The following is a 15,583-nucleotide window of genomic DNA, read 5'->3' as shown; positions in this document are numbered from 1 at the left end:
AGCTTTTCTGGGAAGATCCCACCCTACCTAAGCAGAATGCTCTCCCCAGCTGTTCCCACATCCTGTAACCTCCGATCCAGTACCAGCACTTTATTTAATTTACCTCAATACAAAAAGAAAGCGTCTCAATCCTCATTTTCCTAGAGAGCACCGCAATCATAGAACGACCGTCCACACATTTTCAAATCTTCCCCCAGCCGAAAATCCTTTAAGAAATCCCTCTCTACATATCTCAAAACAGAATGCACCTGTCATGGTTGATTATATATTTCCTACCTGTTCTATGTTAACTTTTGTATATATTGTGTATTAATATTGTTTTTGTATTTTATTGTACCCTATTGTAACAATGCAATGTTTTGTGGACCCAGGATATACTTGAAAACGAGATAAATCTCAATGTATCCTTCCTGGTAAAATATTTTGTAAATAAATAAATAATTATTGGCTGAGAATGCTGCGGGATACATGCATAGTGATTTTTTTTTTTTTTTTTAATTCTTTATTTTATTTGTGCATAATAGGAAGAACATACGTTTTCACTGCCACGATTTTGTTAAACTAAAGGTCGCATAGTGATTTTAATGTTACTCCAACAATGTTTTACATTTATTTTTGTTAGTTCTTTATTTTTTTTGTCATTCACCATAAACTTGTTCACAAGTTTGCAATATGAGATTAGACATTCTGGTAATGCCATCAATCAAGGTCATTGTCAGAAGGGTAATAGCATGGTGAAAGCTTTTTAAATGATTTAAGGAAAATATATCACCATATTCAGATATGAAATACAAAACAAGTAAATCCCTGTGAAGTCATGAGAGGTGTACACAAATTAACCATTAGTGAGGGTGACCCTCTGTTCAAAGTTGTGCTGTTGTCAGTTGAAGCTTATAGAGGATGGCAAGTGTTAAGGGAGGGGGGGGGGGGGAGGTTACAGCAATGTCGCCCCATGTTAGAACTGACTCTGATCGGCCTGTAGGCCTGCAAGCCTTTAAGGGCTGGCTATTGGGCGAGGTGGTCTGGGCTAACTAACTGTTTAAACACAAAATACAAATAACCTGAACTCAGCTATAAGAGAATAGCTGTATGTGGTGTGCTAAGATAAGAAATGAAAAGAAAAGAAAACTGCGGTTCTCGGTGGTGTGGGTTGTAAACCTGTAGGAAGTGCATTGGATGTAGGACTGCAGTTCATGTCCCTTCAAGTCGCCCCTCTTGCGGCTTTTTGCCACATGGTGGCGTAATCAGGCCCAGCTGTTGTAGTCTAGAGTCCAGCATCTGTAGAGTCTTCACCCAGTGTGAAGTGCCCTAATGCATAAAGATGAGTATTCTTGGAAGCCCCCCACTTGTATTGGACATTCTGTCGCCAGAGAATTTGCAGGAGTGGTTGTAGGGCCCTGTGCCATGCGGTGGTGCTTCGGGTTAGGTCTGGGAGGAACAAGAGTGTGGAGCCTTCAAACAGGAGAGGGGTCTGTCCCCTTAGTGCTGAGAGGAGGATGGCCCTGTCCTGGAGGGATTGGAAGTGGATGATCAGATCGGTGTGGGCCGCAGGTGGTGCTGTACCTGGCTTCGGTAACCGGAACATGCCGTCTAGTTTTATTGCCTTGGACTGCTTTGGTGGTAACAGCATGCTGAGCAGGCGGTGAATGAAATGTGGCAACTCAGGTAGGCTAACAGTGTCCGGTACACCGTGGATCTTCAAATTGTACCGCCGTCTCTGATCTTCAGTGGTGTCTATTCTGTCGGTATTGGCCTTTTGTTGTGTCTGGAGTGCAGCAACTTGCTTCTCCAATGAGGTGATTCTAGAGTCCTGGGTTGTCGAGAGGGCTTCCATCAGGGTTAGTCTTAAGGTGGCGCCTTCAATGGCGTCTATGATGAAGCCCATATCAGACGTGATATTCGTCCGCAGCTCGGCCAGCATTCCTTTTAGTTGGTCTGCCGTGACTGGTTCCCCCACGGGGGGTGTCTGGGTGTTAGACACCTTCGGTAGTTTGGGCCGCAGCTCCCTCACCTGGGTCGGAAAATATGCACTCCAAAAAGCAGGAGGATTCATACTCTCCTGCTGCCATTTTGTCCCATGGTGATTTCTGGTTGCCTCTCAGCAATTCCCTGATGTCGCGGCTCATCAGGCCCTTGTCCGCTCTTGGTTGTTTGTTTTCTCGCCCCATTTCCTCTTTTCCCAGCTGTTGAGACGGTTTTCAGCTAGTTGGACACCCGTTTTCCACCGTAAATCCACCGTTTTCAGGTTATGTAGCATGGAGCTCTCAAGAGCACCTCTGTCCTGTTGCACTGCTAGCTCCGCCCGCCCAATAACGCTTAACATTTAACCCCTTAAGGACCAAACTTCTGGAATAAAAGGGGATCATGACGTGTCACACATGTCATGTGTCCTTAAGGGGTTAAACTCACTGTGCAATGATAGTGCTTTAATTGTATACCAGTGTACTTCTGCAATAGGGAACAAGGTTTATTTCTATGTAGGAGATGAGGAGAGGGAAGGTGGTGAGTTGTGGATCAGGTGATGTCATAGGTGTTGGAAGGATAGAAATGTAATCTCTGCAACATTTGGGATAGTACTGAAAATCAGTCAAGGTATATTGGAAATAATTTTCCAAGTCTACCAATAGTTCGTTCCTGGGTTTAAGGAACACTAATCCAACAGATAATCTATGGTCTTCTCTGCTTTGCTCCCTGCAAAGTGACATCATCAGCTAGACTGTTTAACAAAGGTCAGCTTCAGGGTAGTCAGTAAAAAGATGTTTGGGGATATACTTAGTAAGATTTGCTTTTTATGCTTTTCAGGCATCTGCAAGTCTCAAATGCTTAGTAGACTACACAGGTCAATGAATGATGTTTTACTTCCCAATTAGGAGGTTTGTAAAGTATTTGGCACCTGGGGCGGGACACCCCCCTCCTCCCCCCCCCCGTTAAAATATAAAACAAACACCCGCAATTTTATTTTTTAATGTTTCCAAGAATTGTGTGTGTGTATATATATTTGAATTTACCTTAGTGTATTTTGATATTAATATATATATATATATATATATATATATATATATCTCAAAATACATCGAGAATGAAAATATTATTAAGCTTATTTATTTCTAATTCAGACTAATACCTCAATAGGCACAATTACAATCCTTGCCCCTCCTCTACAAACATTTAATCCCCCCTCAAAATCCCTTCCCCCCTCTCTCTACAAACCCCCGGTCAACCCCCCAATAAACCCCCTGCTTCACCCACAAGTACCTGACCCCCTCTCTACATACCCTTGTTCCCCCACAAGTACCTTACCCTCTCTCTACAAACTACTGCTCCCCCCACAAGTCCCTGACCTCCTCTCTACAAACTCCTGCTCCCCCCACAAGTCCCTGACCACCTCTCTACAAACCCCTGCTCCCCCCACAAGTACCTGACCACCTCTCTACAAACCCCTGCTCCCCCCCACAAGTACCTGACCACCTCTCTACAAACCCCTGCTCCCCCCCCCCACAAGTATCTGACCGCCTCTCTACAAACCCCTGCTCCCCCCACAAGTCCCTGACCCTCCTCTACAAACCCCTGCCTCCCCACAATCACTGTCCCCTTTCTACAAACCCCTGGTCTCCCCCCAACAAAACTCCTACTCCCCCCCACAAGTACCTGCCTCCCTCTGTACAAACCCATGCTCCCCCCCTACAATCCCCTGCTCCCCCCACAAGTAACTACCCCCTCTCCACATACCCATGTCCGCCCCTACAAATACCTGGTCTAAACAAAATTATAACGCAAATAAAATTTCAGTGTTGCATGGAAAAAGGGTAATTTAAAAACATGATTAGGACGAGGTTACATAAAAAAACATGGACGGGGCGGAGCCTGGCACTGAACCGGACCGGACGCCATTTCTCCCAGCTCCGCAAATCTAACTCGCAATCCCGACAATATCTCGGTAACAAGCAGCCATCCGACACTGCAAACGCCCTAAACAGCCCGGGGACACCCTGCTGAATCCACAGATGCCCTTCCAGTACTCCCCGAAGCATCTGAAGGCAAAACGCAAAACCGGGGCCTACCACAAGCCTTCATACCGCGACCTCGAGTATCTCTGGGGCGGGGATCCTGACGAAAACGCAGCGGTGCTGTGGTCACCCCAAACAACGACTGCCAATACATCCATGGGGCGCAGAACACAGAAATCCACCCACGGTAACGTACCCGAACAGAGGGACATAGGTGTCATGCTCCAACGACACACATCAGCCACTATGGCGGCCCCCGACCACCCACCCTCACCAGGGCCTCCCCACACAATTGCCCCTGCAGCACCCCAGCTGCAAAGCCCAAAAGAAGACGCACAGCCAAAATCCACAACCTCTGTTAGCAACACTGAGCCTGCAACTAAACAGGACCTTCAAATCCTATCTACCATGCTACAGGACATTCAAGGCCTACTTGCTGCTGACCTGCCCATCCTGAAATCTTCCATGCAGCAGCTCACAGGCAGACTGGCAGCTACAGAAGCAGAGGTCAAAGAGCTCCGTCAAGACACCTCCAATATACAGACCTCTATAGCCCAACTACAGGCAGCTCAACAGGCTCTATCAATACAAGTGGCAACACAGGAGGACAGGTACTGCCGCAACCATATTAAAATCAGGGGCATACCAGCCACCATACCTCAGGAGGAACTACCACACTATGTAAGACGGTTACTAGCCACAGTGCTGCCACCCGCCACCGCCAAAAAAGTAAACATCGCTGGGATGTACCGCCTACCGACGTCCAATGCTACCAACACTACAACACCGAGCGATGTTATTCTCCGCTGCGCACAACCTCACGACAAGGGGCAAATAATGACAGCGGTAAGAAACAAGACCCCAATTACATTTGAGGACTCACAATTGTCCTTTTACCAGGACTTATCCAAAGCCACCCTGCAGTGGCGAAAATCCTTGACCCACGTCACGGCCCAACTACGGGCGGCAGGAGTGCCCTACAGGTGGGGACCCCCACGATCACTTCTTATTACACATAAAGGGACTACCCGTAAAATAACCACAGGGACTGATATTCCTGCGTTCCTTGCAGCTCTGGATATCCAGGAGGAGACTGCGGCCCCGACGGGCCTAAATCGCACCCACGGATGGGACCCATCCAATGTGACACCATTTGTGCCGAGATCAGCAAGCGATAACCAGCTGGACACCTGACTGGCAGAGACATTCCTAGACCGACCTATACCCACTGAGGGGCCTTACTCGACCAGCAGCTCCAAGTCGCACAGTTGCGAAGTCGCAAAAAATGTATCGCTATGATTTTATTTGATTTTATTTGCTTACTTTCACCAAATGTTGTTATACATATGTTTTTCCTTTTCTTTTGTTTACCACTGCAGAATCTCCCACACGAGGACAAGATCCTCGGCTTGTACCACCCAGGGGTAGGGAGATTAGGCATTCTACCACAACACCAGGCACCCATAAAGAGATGCCTCCTATGAACCTAGTCCGGTTCCTCTTAGCCACACATGCGCAACCGCTGAATCATTTATACCCCCCCGCTACCCCCTTGGTTAGGGGCAATACCTCCACTGAGAGGTCGGCCTTCCACGAAGGCATGCAGCACCCCCTCCCTGAAAAGACGAGGGCACCACCCACACTACGAACACCCTAACGCGGAAACCGTTACATGTACATTTAGACCTACACCCAGCCCTGAGTTAATATTAAGTAAAATCAGGTCTCATTACGGTGATACCACCTTTTAATATCCCCTACAGCCTGGTTCTCCGCACTGTTCAACATACTCAATTACAGCTCCCAGCTTCTATACCTGCCTTTAATAACGCACATCTACAGACTGCACGCATGTTTATCTAAAGGTCTGATCTCCTACTCACCAGTAAGCTGTAATAGACTCATCACCTTACCTTTACATCTATATACCTCATAATCATAGTCAGTGCGTAGCCTAGGAGAATATTCTCTTCACTCATTTACACCCAACACACTGAACGCCACTATTCCTCAATGTTTTTCTCTTCTTTAAAAAAAAAAAAAAAAATGTGCAGCACTCTCAACATGTATAATTTTATTGCCTGATACAAGATGTAAAGCTCTTATTTGACATGTTTATGTTTCATAAGTACTCAACAATGCACAACCAAAATAAAGAATTAAAAAAAAAAAAAAAAAAAAAAAAAACATGGAATCCCTGGGTATTGTATCAGAAAAGAACATAGATCCTGAAATAATCCTAGTTCAGCCCCAGATGTCATTAGAACAATAGTTAAAAAAATATATAACAGCAGTATGTGATTTCCTTTTCTCTTTTTTTTGTTTCTTTAGTTTTCCTCTTATAGAGGAATGTATGTAGGAAGAATGTAGCTTAGGTTTGGTATGGTTGTAGGAATTGATAAATGGTATTGAATTGTGACAATGAACAATAATTTACAAAAATATAGTATTTTCTCAAATCTAATGCGATATCGAATCTAATGCGCACCTCAATTTTTGCAACCTGGAAGCTAAAAAATGTTTTTGCTGGCAAATGTAATGTGCATTTATGCAAGAAGATATAGTTATATATATATATATAACTATATCTTCTTGCATAAATGCACATTACATTTGCCAGCAAAAACATTTTTTAGCTGTGTATATATATATATATATATATATATATATATATATATATATATACACACACACACCTTTAATTCTCTTCTTCGCCCTGCTGTGGCCACCCCCAAAACTAACCTTACTGCTGATAACTTTGCATGTTACTTCACTGACAAGATTGAACAGCTAAGGAAAGAATTCTCCCCTCCTTGCCTTTCTGTTTCTCAATCACACATAGATCATGCCTTTCCTACCCTTCAGACATTCTCCCCAGCTACTGACCAAGAGGTGGCTGCTCTTCTTTGCTCCTCTCGCCCCACCACTTGCCCGCTCGATCCTGTCCCATCTCACCTTATTAGATCTCTCTCCACTTGTCTCGTGCCTTCTCTAACACACATCTTCAACTGCTCGCTCTCTTCTGGCATCGTCCCTGCTGACCTTAAACATGCCACTGTAGTACCTATACTAAAAAAACCATCCCTCGACCCATCCACCCCCTCTAACTACCGTCCCATATCTCTGCTCCCTTTTTCCTCAAAGCTTCTGGAAAGACTTGTCTTTACCCGTGTGTCTCATTTCCTCAATTCCAACTCTCTCCTTGACCCCCTTCAATCTGGCTTCCGCCCTCTCCACTCTACAGAGACTGCCCTTATCAAAGTTACTAACGACCTAATCGCAGCTAAATCCAAAGGCCACTACTCCATACTAATTCTTCTTGACCTCTCAGCGGCCTTTGACACCGTTGATCATGCTCTCCTTCTTCAAACTCTTCAATCGCTTGGTCTCTGTGACTCTGTCCTCTCATGGTTTTCCTCTTATCTCTCCCAACGCTCATTCAGTGTCTCCTTTTCTAATGATACCTCCTCCCCTTGCCCTGTCTCGGTTGGAGTTCCCCAAGGCTCCGTCCTTGGTCCCCTTCTATTTTCTCTTTATACTGCCTCTCTTGGCAAACTTATCACCTCTTTTGGATTTCACTACCACCTGTACGCTGATGACACCCAGCTATATCTCTCCTCCCCGGACCTCTCCCCTGCCGTCCTGCAACGTGTCACTGCTTGCCTTTCTTCCATCTCTGACTGGATGTCATCCCGCTTTCTGAAACTCAATCTCTCAAAAACTGAGCTCCTTCTCTTTCCTCCTCCTAATACTGATCCTCCTCTTTCGCTCTCCCTCCAAGTTTGTGGTACCAACATCAGTCCATCCTTGCAAGCGCGCTGTCTTGGCGTCATACTTGACTCTGGTCTCACCTTTGAGCCTCACATCCAGCATGTTGCCAAATCCTGTAGATTCCATCTTAAAAACATAGCCCGCATCCGCCCCTTTCTTGCACCAGATACTACCAAGGAGCTTGTCCATGCTCTAGTAATTTCCCGCATGGATTATTGTAACCCTTTCCTGATTGGTCTTCCCAATAGCCGTACTGCACCTTTACAGTCCGTAATGAATGCTGCTGCTAGATTGATTTTCCTCTCTAGTCGTTTCTCTCACACCTCACTCCTCTGCCAGTCCTTACATTGGCTTCCTGTATGCTATAGGAGTCAATTCAAGGTACTAACTCACACCTATAAAGCACTGAACAACTCTAGCCCCTCTTATATCTCCTCACAGATCCATAGGTATGTCCCTTCTCGGTCTCTCCGTTCTGCCCGTGACCACCTCCTGTCCGTTGTCCGCACTCGTACGGCCAACTCGCGCTTGCAGGACTTCTCACGGGCGGCTCCCTTCCTATGGAATAGCCTGCCTACCGCCATCAGACTCTCCCCTAGTCTTGCATCTTTTAAGAAGTGCCTTAAAACCCATCTCTTTAGGAAAGCTTATGGCCTCCAAGACTAACCCTTACCTCACATACCTGTCTCTTGCCCTCTCCTAAAGGGCAGCCCACCTTATTTGATTGATATTTCCTGTCCTAATGTGTTTTACACCCCACCTCCTATAGAATGTAAGCTCGTTTGAGCAGGGTCCTCTTCAACCTATTGTTCCTGTAAGTTTATTTGTAATTGTCCTATTTATAGTTAAATCCCCCTCTCATAATATTGTAAAGCGCTACGGAATCTGTTGGCGCTATATAAATGGCAATAATAAATAATAAATTGTGCTACAGTGAAAATGTTTATTGCCATATACCATAGTAAAATATACCATAGTAACAGTGATTGCATTTCAATTTTACTGTTACTTGTTAAGTCTATTTTTTCTTAAGTCTTCTTTCAGAAAAACAAAATTTGCCTGTGTGGATTCACCTGTGTGAATTCGCCTATTTGAATTGACTAGTTTTAATTCACCAGTTTTAATTTGTCTGTGTGACTTCGTCAGAATTGCAATTTGCTGAACAATTTAAAATGTTGCCCCGAATGTAATGCGCCATCAAATCTATGTGCATTCAAATTTTAGAAACTTTATTTTCCAAAAACAGGTGCACATTAGATTCGAGTAAATACAGTATATTATAAATGTTATGAAAAACATGCAAAAAATGTTTGCACAATATTGCACTGTAACTAAATTAATCAATACAAATATCTTTAATAAAAAAAAAAAAACAGTTAGAAGTCAGATTTACAAATCCTTGGTTTTTTTTTGTTCTGTGAAAACTGAACCTGTATATTATTTGTGCCAGTATATGTATACAATTTTTCTTTTTTTATTTGTTTTGCCTTTAGAACCAGTTTCCATGGCAGGTGGCAATCAAAGATGGGAATGCACTAAACTGTGGTGGAATTTACATTGGAGGCTGCTGGGTATTGACAGCCGCTCACTGTGTCAGGTTAGTTATTGTATAAAATAGTATATTGTATTTACACTACTAGTAACATGCTCATATCATGATTTATCTATTTAGGTGAACTAGACAACCATAGAGGGCACCATATTACGTTGGAAATGTGGAGGATAAACAAAGAAAAAAAATTTGAAGCCAAAATAGAAAAAAAAAAAGAGTAGGCAAAGATGGGAGAAGCAACAATGAGCTGCATTGATGATGTGACTTGTATTGATGCACAACAAACTTAAATAACTGTATCATAAACTAAACTAAACACGTCATTGTGACAGGCCAATTATATTTTTTGCCATCATGGTTTAATGGCAATTATATAAAACAAGCCAGTGCTACAGTATTTTATAAAAACAGATTACCTTCAACGCGTATATTCTATGATTTGTTGACGCAAAGATGTCTCTTTTGCAGGGCAAACCAACCTCAGAAATACCGTATAATGCTTGAGCTCCTAAATTTGGTGCACCACGACCAAGACATCGACTCCTATCCAGTGAAAACTGTGAAGGTTCATGAATTTTATAATCCTGACACATATGAAAATGACATTGCTCTATTGGAAGTGATCAACATACATAAAAAACCAGAGTGCATGCAATATGATAATAACCTTGTAGCTGCCTGCGTTCCATGGTCACCTTACCAATTTATGCCTGGAGACCGCTGTGTAGTTTCTGGATGGGGACGGCAAGAAGGTAACTTATAAAAGTGTATATTTTTTTGTCTTCCTTGCCATAACATATTAATGATTCTTTATATATTAAACAATTAAACATATCTTTATATGCTCGGATCTTTATATATACATATATATAGATAGATATATTTGTACTATAGGAATGTTAAGGAAATTTTTTGCCAAGTCTATGATGTAACTATATTCCCATACAAATCCATCACGCAAAATATGCAAGAGTTAAATTAACTAAACTGTCACTCCTAGGGTTGAGCAGGGCAGGGTGATGCTATACAGGTTAGAGGTATGTGACAGTGTGACTAAATGGAGACCGGTAAGCGAGAATGTGCTCACATAACATCCATACAAGTTGTTAATAAGATCGTTGGGTGGGCAACTGTAAAGAGCATTCCCATGAGTTAAAGACAAATAAAATCCGCTTTCAAAGGTAAAAGACCTAGTTGCACTGCACCCTTTAACACTCCCTTAGCTCATTTCTGTAGTGTATCTGTTGTAATACCCTTATCCATTCTCCTTTGTAATTTCCTTCATGTTTCGGTGTCTGTGGAGATCTATGCCCTCAAACATCACTTGGGTTTAAAAGGCAGGAATCCCCAACATCATGAGTCATTTCCTTAATCTACAGATGTTTCATCTCCTCCTGAGACTAGTGATTTGGCTTGTCTTGCCAAATCTAGGATAGCGAGCTTTTACAGCTTTAGAATGTTCAAGACCATTCTCCTATCTAGTCCTGTCAATTTTACTATTGTCAATGCTAGTAGTGCTTGGATTTTCTTCAGTTTAATTTAGTTTCATAGTCAGGTGGCTCTTCTGTTATGTCCACTATCAAATAAATACTTTCTGTTAGATTTAGTTTTAAGTGAATACTTCCAATCATGGCTCAAATTTAGAATCTGATGTCTATGCCTAATCCAAATGTTTATGTAAGCCTGTAACTGCCACATTCCTTGCCAACCTCCAACAGCCATAAGGGTTTAACATTTGGGTAATAACTGCTGTTAAGGTGAAGGTGTCATCAGTGTCTACCCCTCTAAATAAGATCCAAGAAGGCAGATTCTTTAAAATCAGTCTAGTTCTCTGTTAAACATATTCATTTTCCAGAATACATCGTAGGACCCCATACACATAGACTTATGATATATGTACTGAGCAATTCAGTAAATTATCATCTATTCACTTAATGAACAAAAATATCTGGTGGGTATTTGATTTCAGTGTATTAATTTCCCTTGAACATAATGTTAATTATAAAAACCCATCTGCTGTTCAAGGTTACTAAATGCTCAACTTCAAGCGTGGATAAGTCTCTAAATGTGGAGAGGTCTACATATTGATTATACATATTTGCAACATCGTATGCAATTCTCTATGATCTACTGTTCAACTTCAAAACTAATCTTTAATAATTAAGTTATTTAGAAATAATTTAGAAGTAAAAAAATTAGTTTTTTGCACCCACACCTGCAGCGTTCCTTGTACTATGGGTAACTCTTAATTAGAGGAAAACAAGTAGTGATAACATGACTTTGACTGCAAAGTCACATGTCTACAGATTCCCATTCTGAGAACCAAATAGGAAAAATAAAGTATTTATTGATTACATCTCATTGCTTTTGCTGCTGTGGCAACATGCATCCATCAACTTAATAATTCATAATTTACAAGATAAAAAAATTATTACAAAGGAGATGTACAGGTGAATCACAGTATGGTGATTAAAAACACGTGATGGTACTGTAGTCTAAGACAGGGTTCATACTTTGACATAGTCTACGGTAATAATACAATTAGGGAGACTCTCTTTTAATTACCTGTTTGTCCTTATCTGTAACCATGTCCAAAACACTGCTATTTTTGCCTCTGTGTACATGTATAAAACAATATTTTGGGCCAAGTTGTGAAACAGTTCTCTTTTACGCTAAAATATAGTACTGGAGACTTTTTAAAAATGGTTTATTTCTGCTTGCCACAGAATGTATAGAATATGCCAGGTACTATTTTAAAGAATGCTCTATAATCTTTTATTTATTTTCATTGTAGGACTAGCCAAAGTTTTTCACCTGAAGTATGGTCATGTGTTCTTAATGGAAAATTGCTCATCAGTTTACAAGGAGCGTTTCCTTGACAAAATGGAATGTGCAGGTTAGTGTCGTGTCTTATGTCTTGAAGTAATACATTACTTTTGAACTCCTTCAATAAAAAACTGTTTGTTTGTTTTTTATGTATATTTTTTGTAATAAGCATATAACTCTGCACAGTAAGCTAGGATAAACAGCAATGTTATGTATAGACTAATGTTCAGGGATTGCTGAAATAAATTAAATTATGCAATTTTGACACCCCTTCTCATCCTTTAATTAACGTCATCTGTCCATGCACTGTACTGTGGATAGAACTTAAAGAGACACTTTAGGCACTCAGACCACTTCAGCTTATTGAAGTGGTCTGGGTGCAATGTCCCAGGTCCCTTAACCCTACAGTGGTTGTTATTGCAGTTTCTGAGAAACTGCAATAATTACCTCTGAGGGTTAACTTCACTTCTAGTGGCTGTCTACCAGACAGCCACTAGAGGGACTTCCAGGAGCTTATACAAATTTTGGTCGTCTAGATGACACTTGACGTCCTCACGCTATGCATGAGGACTTCCAGCGTCACCGGGATCCCCATAGGAAATCATTGGTTAATGCTTTCCTATCAGGAAATCCTAACGCACCCATTGACGCGTATACGCATTAAGACTCCTCCGGGGGCAAGGGTTGAGCGTGGATGGAGCCTGACCCAGCGACAGCTGGATTCAGGTACATGACTGAAGGGGTTTTAACCTCTTCAGCGCTACAGGAGGGGGGTGCGAGAGAGGGAGGCACTCTAGGAGCCTATAGTGCAAGGAAAACAGCTTTAATGTAGTTGTGAGAATTTAATAGTCAAATACTGAAATGCTTACAAATAAAATCCTTTTCTAACAGCACTGCACACATTTAACATACATTGAAAGAAGCTTTTGAATCACTCCCAACATATGAGACTAATCTCACTCATCCTAGGTTCAAAATGCCTGCAAGTTCCCTATCTATACAAGAATACCGCAACCCTAGACAATTGTTAGGTGTAGCTTATACTTATCTAAGCACAGTGAGCACAGGGTCCACATCTGCATGATCACTCTTTTAACTCAGGGAGACCCTGAACAAATCTATTCAAGGAAAAAACAAACAGATGTAATTAATGTTTTATTTAAAAAAAATACATTTGGGGGGCAGGGCTTGACCGCCATACTAAGCAGTCATGTTTTTATGCAATATATACATATGTTTGCTCACTGCACATCCAAAATAAACATGTACAAAACAAAAAACATTCAAGCAAAATCATAAGATATAAGATAACTAAGAACTGGCAAAAAAATCATTACTTGCTAGCATTTAGAATCTGGATGACCTTATTGGTAGGATCAGTCTGTTATGCCATTGGTATTCCTCTGTAACGGCACATGTAAAATAAATCTGGACCTTTGTGGCAGCTAACAAAAATACCAGGTTTGGGCCCATTTTCAGGGTATTCATATATTCCGATCTTTTTTTTCCCCATGAAATGATATTTATAGTGGGATTATAAACTGCAATACAGAATTATTACACCTGAAGTTATGCAATTCTTCACACCTAATTTCATACAAGGCTGAGTGCTTAGCTTCACCTCATTTAAGAAAGCCATAAGAAAACACATCTTACTTTATACATTCATAAACACTTATGTTTGTTAGTGTGGGGCTCAGCATGCAGGAAATTGCAGTAGATTAGGGAGAGCAGATGGGATGAGCAGGGAAAGGCAAAGGAAAAATAACATCAAGTGTCAAATCCAAATGGCAATCCAAGAGACAAAGACGGTCTAAGCAGTGGTTGGTCCAGGTGGCTAAAGTTTGTAGTTAGGAATCAAGCCAAAGTTCTCAGTAATAAAAATGTAGTAATAGAAAAGGTTAAGGCAAATAGCAAAAGCAATACGCTATATGCAGCTCACAATAGCTCTGAACACCGTGTCCAGAGGAATTATATAGTGGATGGGGTATAAGTCATGCCCACTGGGGCAGGATCAGCACTAGTCACTAATTTCACAGCTAATGTGATCACACTATTTATTTTAATTTATGATTTGGCAGAACAAAAAGGAGGGTAAAATATATAATGCAATGTAATTATATGACTATTTAGCCCTTATCGAGGAACACTTGTTTATTTTATTTATCTGTTGCTGTTCTGAGAATATGTCTTTTTTTTCCCTTTCAGGCACATATGATGGCTCCATTGATGCATGCAAAGGTGACTCTGGAGGTCCCCTTGTTTGCTTTGATATTAACAATGTTGCTTACGTTTGGGGCATAGTGAGCTGGGGTGAGAACTGTGGAGTAGCCGGATACCCTGGTGTATACACAAAGGTTGCTAAATACCATGAGTGGATAAGTAGGATTGTTGGAAGGTCACTTATTAGTAAATACAACACATGACATTGCCTACATGCCTAGATACAGTGTAAAAATAAATCAATTAATATCAGAAATCTGTTCTATAACATTTATCCATATAAACGTTCACATGTGATTGTCTTATACTGTTTTGCATTAATTTGACTTTAATAAACATCCAATATACAACATTTCCGCATGTGATTTTGCTGTTAATTTCTGTATTTAGTTGATTTAAGATTTATGTGAAGATTTTTCATTAATAAGCCAAAATTTAAACTAATTATTAAAAAAACTTTTGAATATTTTAGTGATTTTTCAACATTTCCATACGTTCATGAACTAGGCAATTTTGACATTTGTTTGTTGAAGTGTTATTTTATGCTTTCTCATTAAAGGAACATGGTACACATTTATTCCTAGAACTTTAGTGTTCTCCTCACTGTTTAGATTCAGCACTCTTCCCACAACTAAATAAAAAAAAGGTTTTTTTTGTTTGTTTTTTTTAAAAAGCGAGAAATTATTTTAACTGAACTTTTTTCTTGTGTTGAGACTCATTCGGAGTAACCACCTACTCCTCCTCTTGCAACATCATCCCGCAGAAGTCACATCTTTGTCTTCTAGTCCTTATAGAGGAGCATTGGAGAAAAGAAGTGCATGCACAGAGTACCACACTCCTCCAATCAAATGTCTAATTCAGTTCTCACAGCAGAAGCATCTCTGCTTTCTTTCAGATAGAGAGCCACTAAAGACGTGTTTAGCCCTGCAATGGAAACATTTCCATATTCAGTAAACTGCATTGTTTTACACATGGTCATTTCATAACCAACATCTACCTGATTTTAGTTTTTTGTTCATATTTTTTCGCATTTATTGAATTTTATGGTCAATATTATAGTGATGCATGTCCTACTCCTACAAAGACCCTGGATTTTTATTGTACTGCATGTCCCATGCGAACAGCAACACTCCATGTTTACCTTTGAGAGGTTTTTAGAAAAGTTATAGGGTTAAATTAGAGACATGTATTAATTTTTAAATTT

The 15,583-nt window shown here is 41.1% G+C and overlaps 1 protein-coding gene across 1 annotated transcript in view; it reads left to right on the top strand.

Moving 5' to 3' along the window:
* Positions 1-14,731, top strand: part of LOC134614477 (complement factor I-like) — a 62,563-nt gene extending 47,832 nt beyond the window's left edge. The window contains exons 11-14 of the mRNA XM_063458353.1: positions 9,272-9,375; positions 9,799-10,082; positions 12,125-12,226; positions 14,365-14,731. Coding sequence (XP_063314423.1) covers positions 9,272-9,375; positions 9,799-10,082; positions 12,125-12,226; positions 14,365-14,582 — 708 coding nt within the window. The 3' untranslated portion in view covers positions 14,583-14,731. The remainder of the gene's footprint in view (positions 1-9,271; positions 9,376-9,798; positions 10,083-12,124; positions 12,227-14,364) is intronic.
* Positions 14,732-15,583: the final 852 nt, after the last annotated feature.

This window comes from Pelobates fuscus, chromosome 6 (genome assembly GCF_036172605.1).
Source record: "Pelobates fuscus isolate aPelFus1 chromosome 6, aPelFus1.pri, whole genome shotgun sequence".
Lineage (NCBI taxonomy): Eukaryota > Metazoa > Chordata > Amphibia > Anura > Pelobatidae > Pelobates > Pelobates fuscus.
The sequence above is the reverse complement of the archived record's forward strand: the minus strand, read 5'-3'. Positions and strand labels throughout refer to the sequence as shown.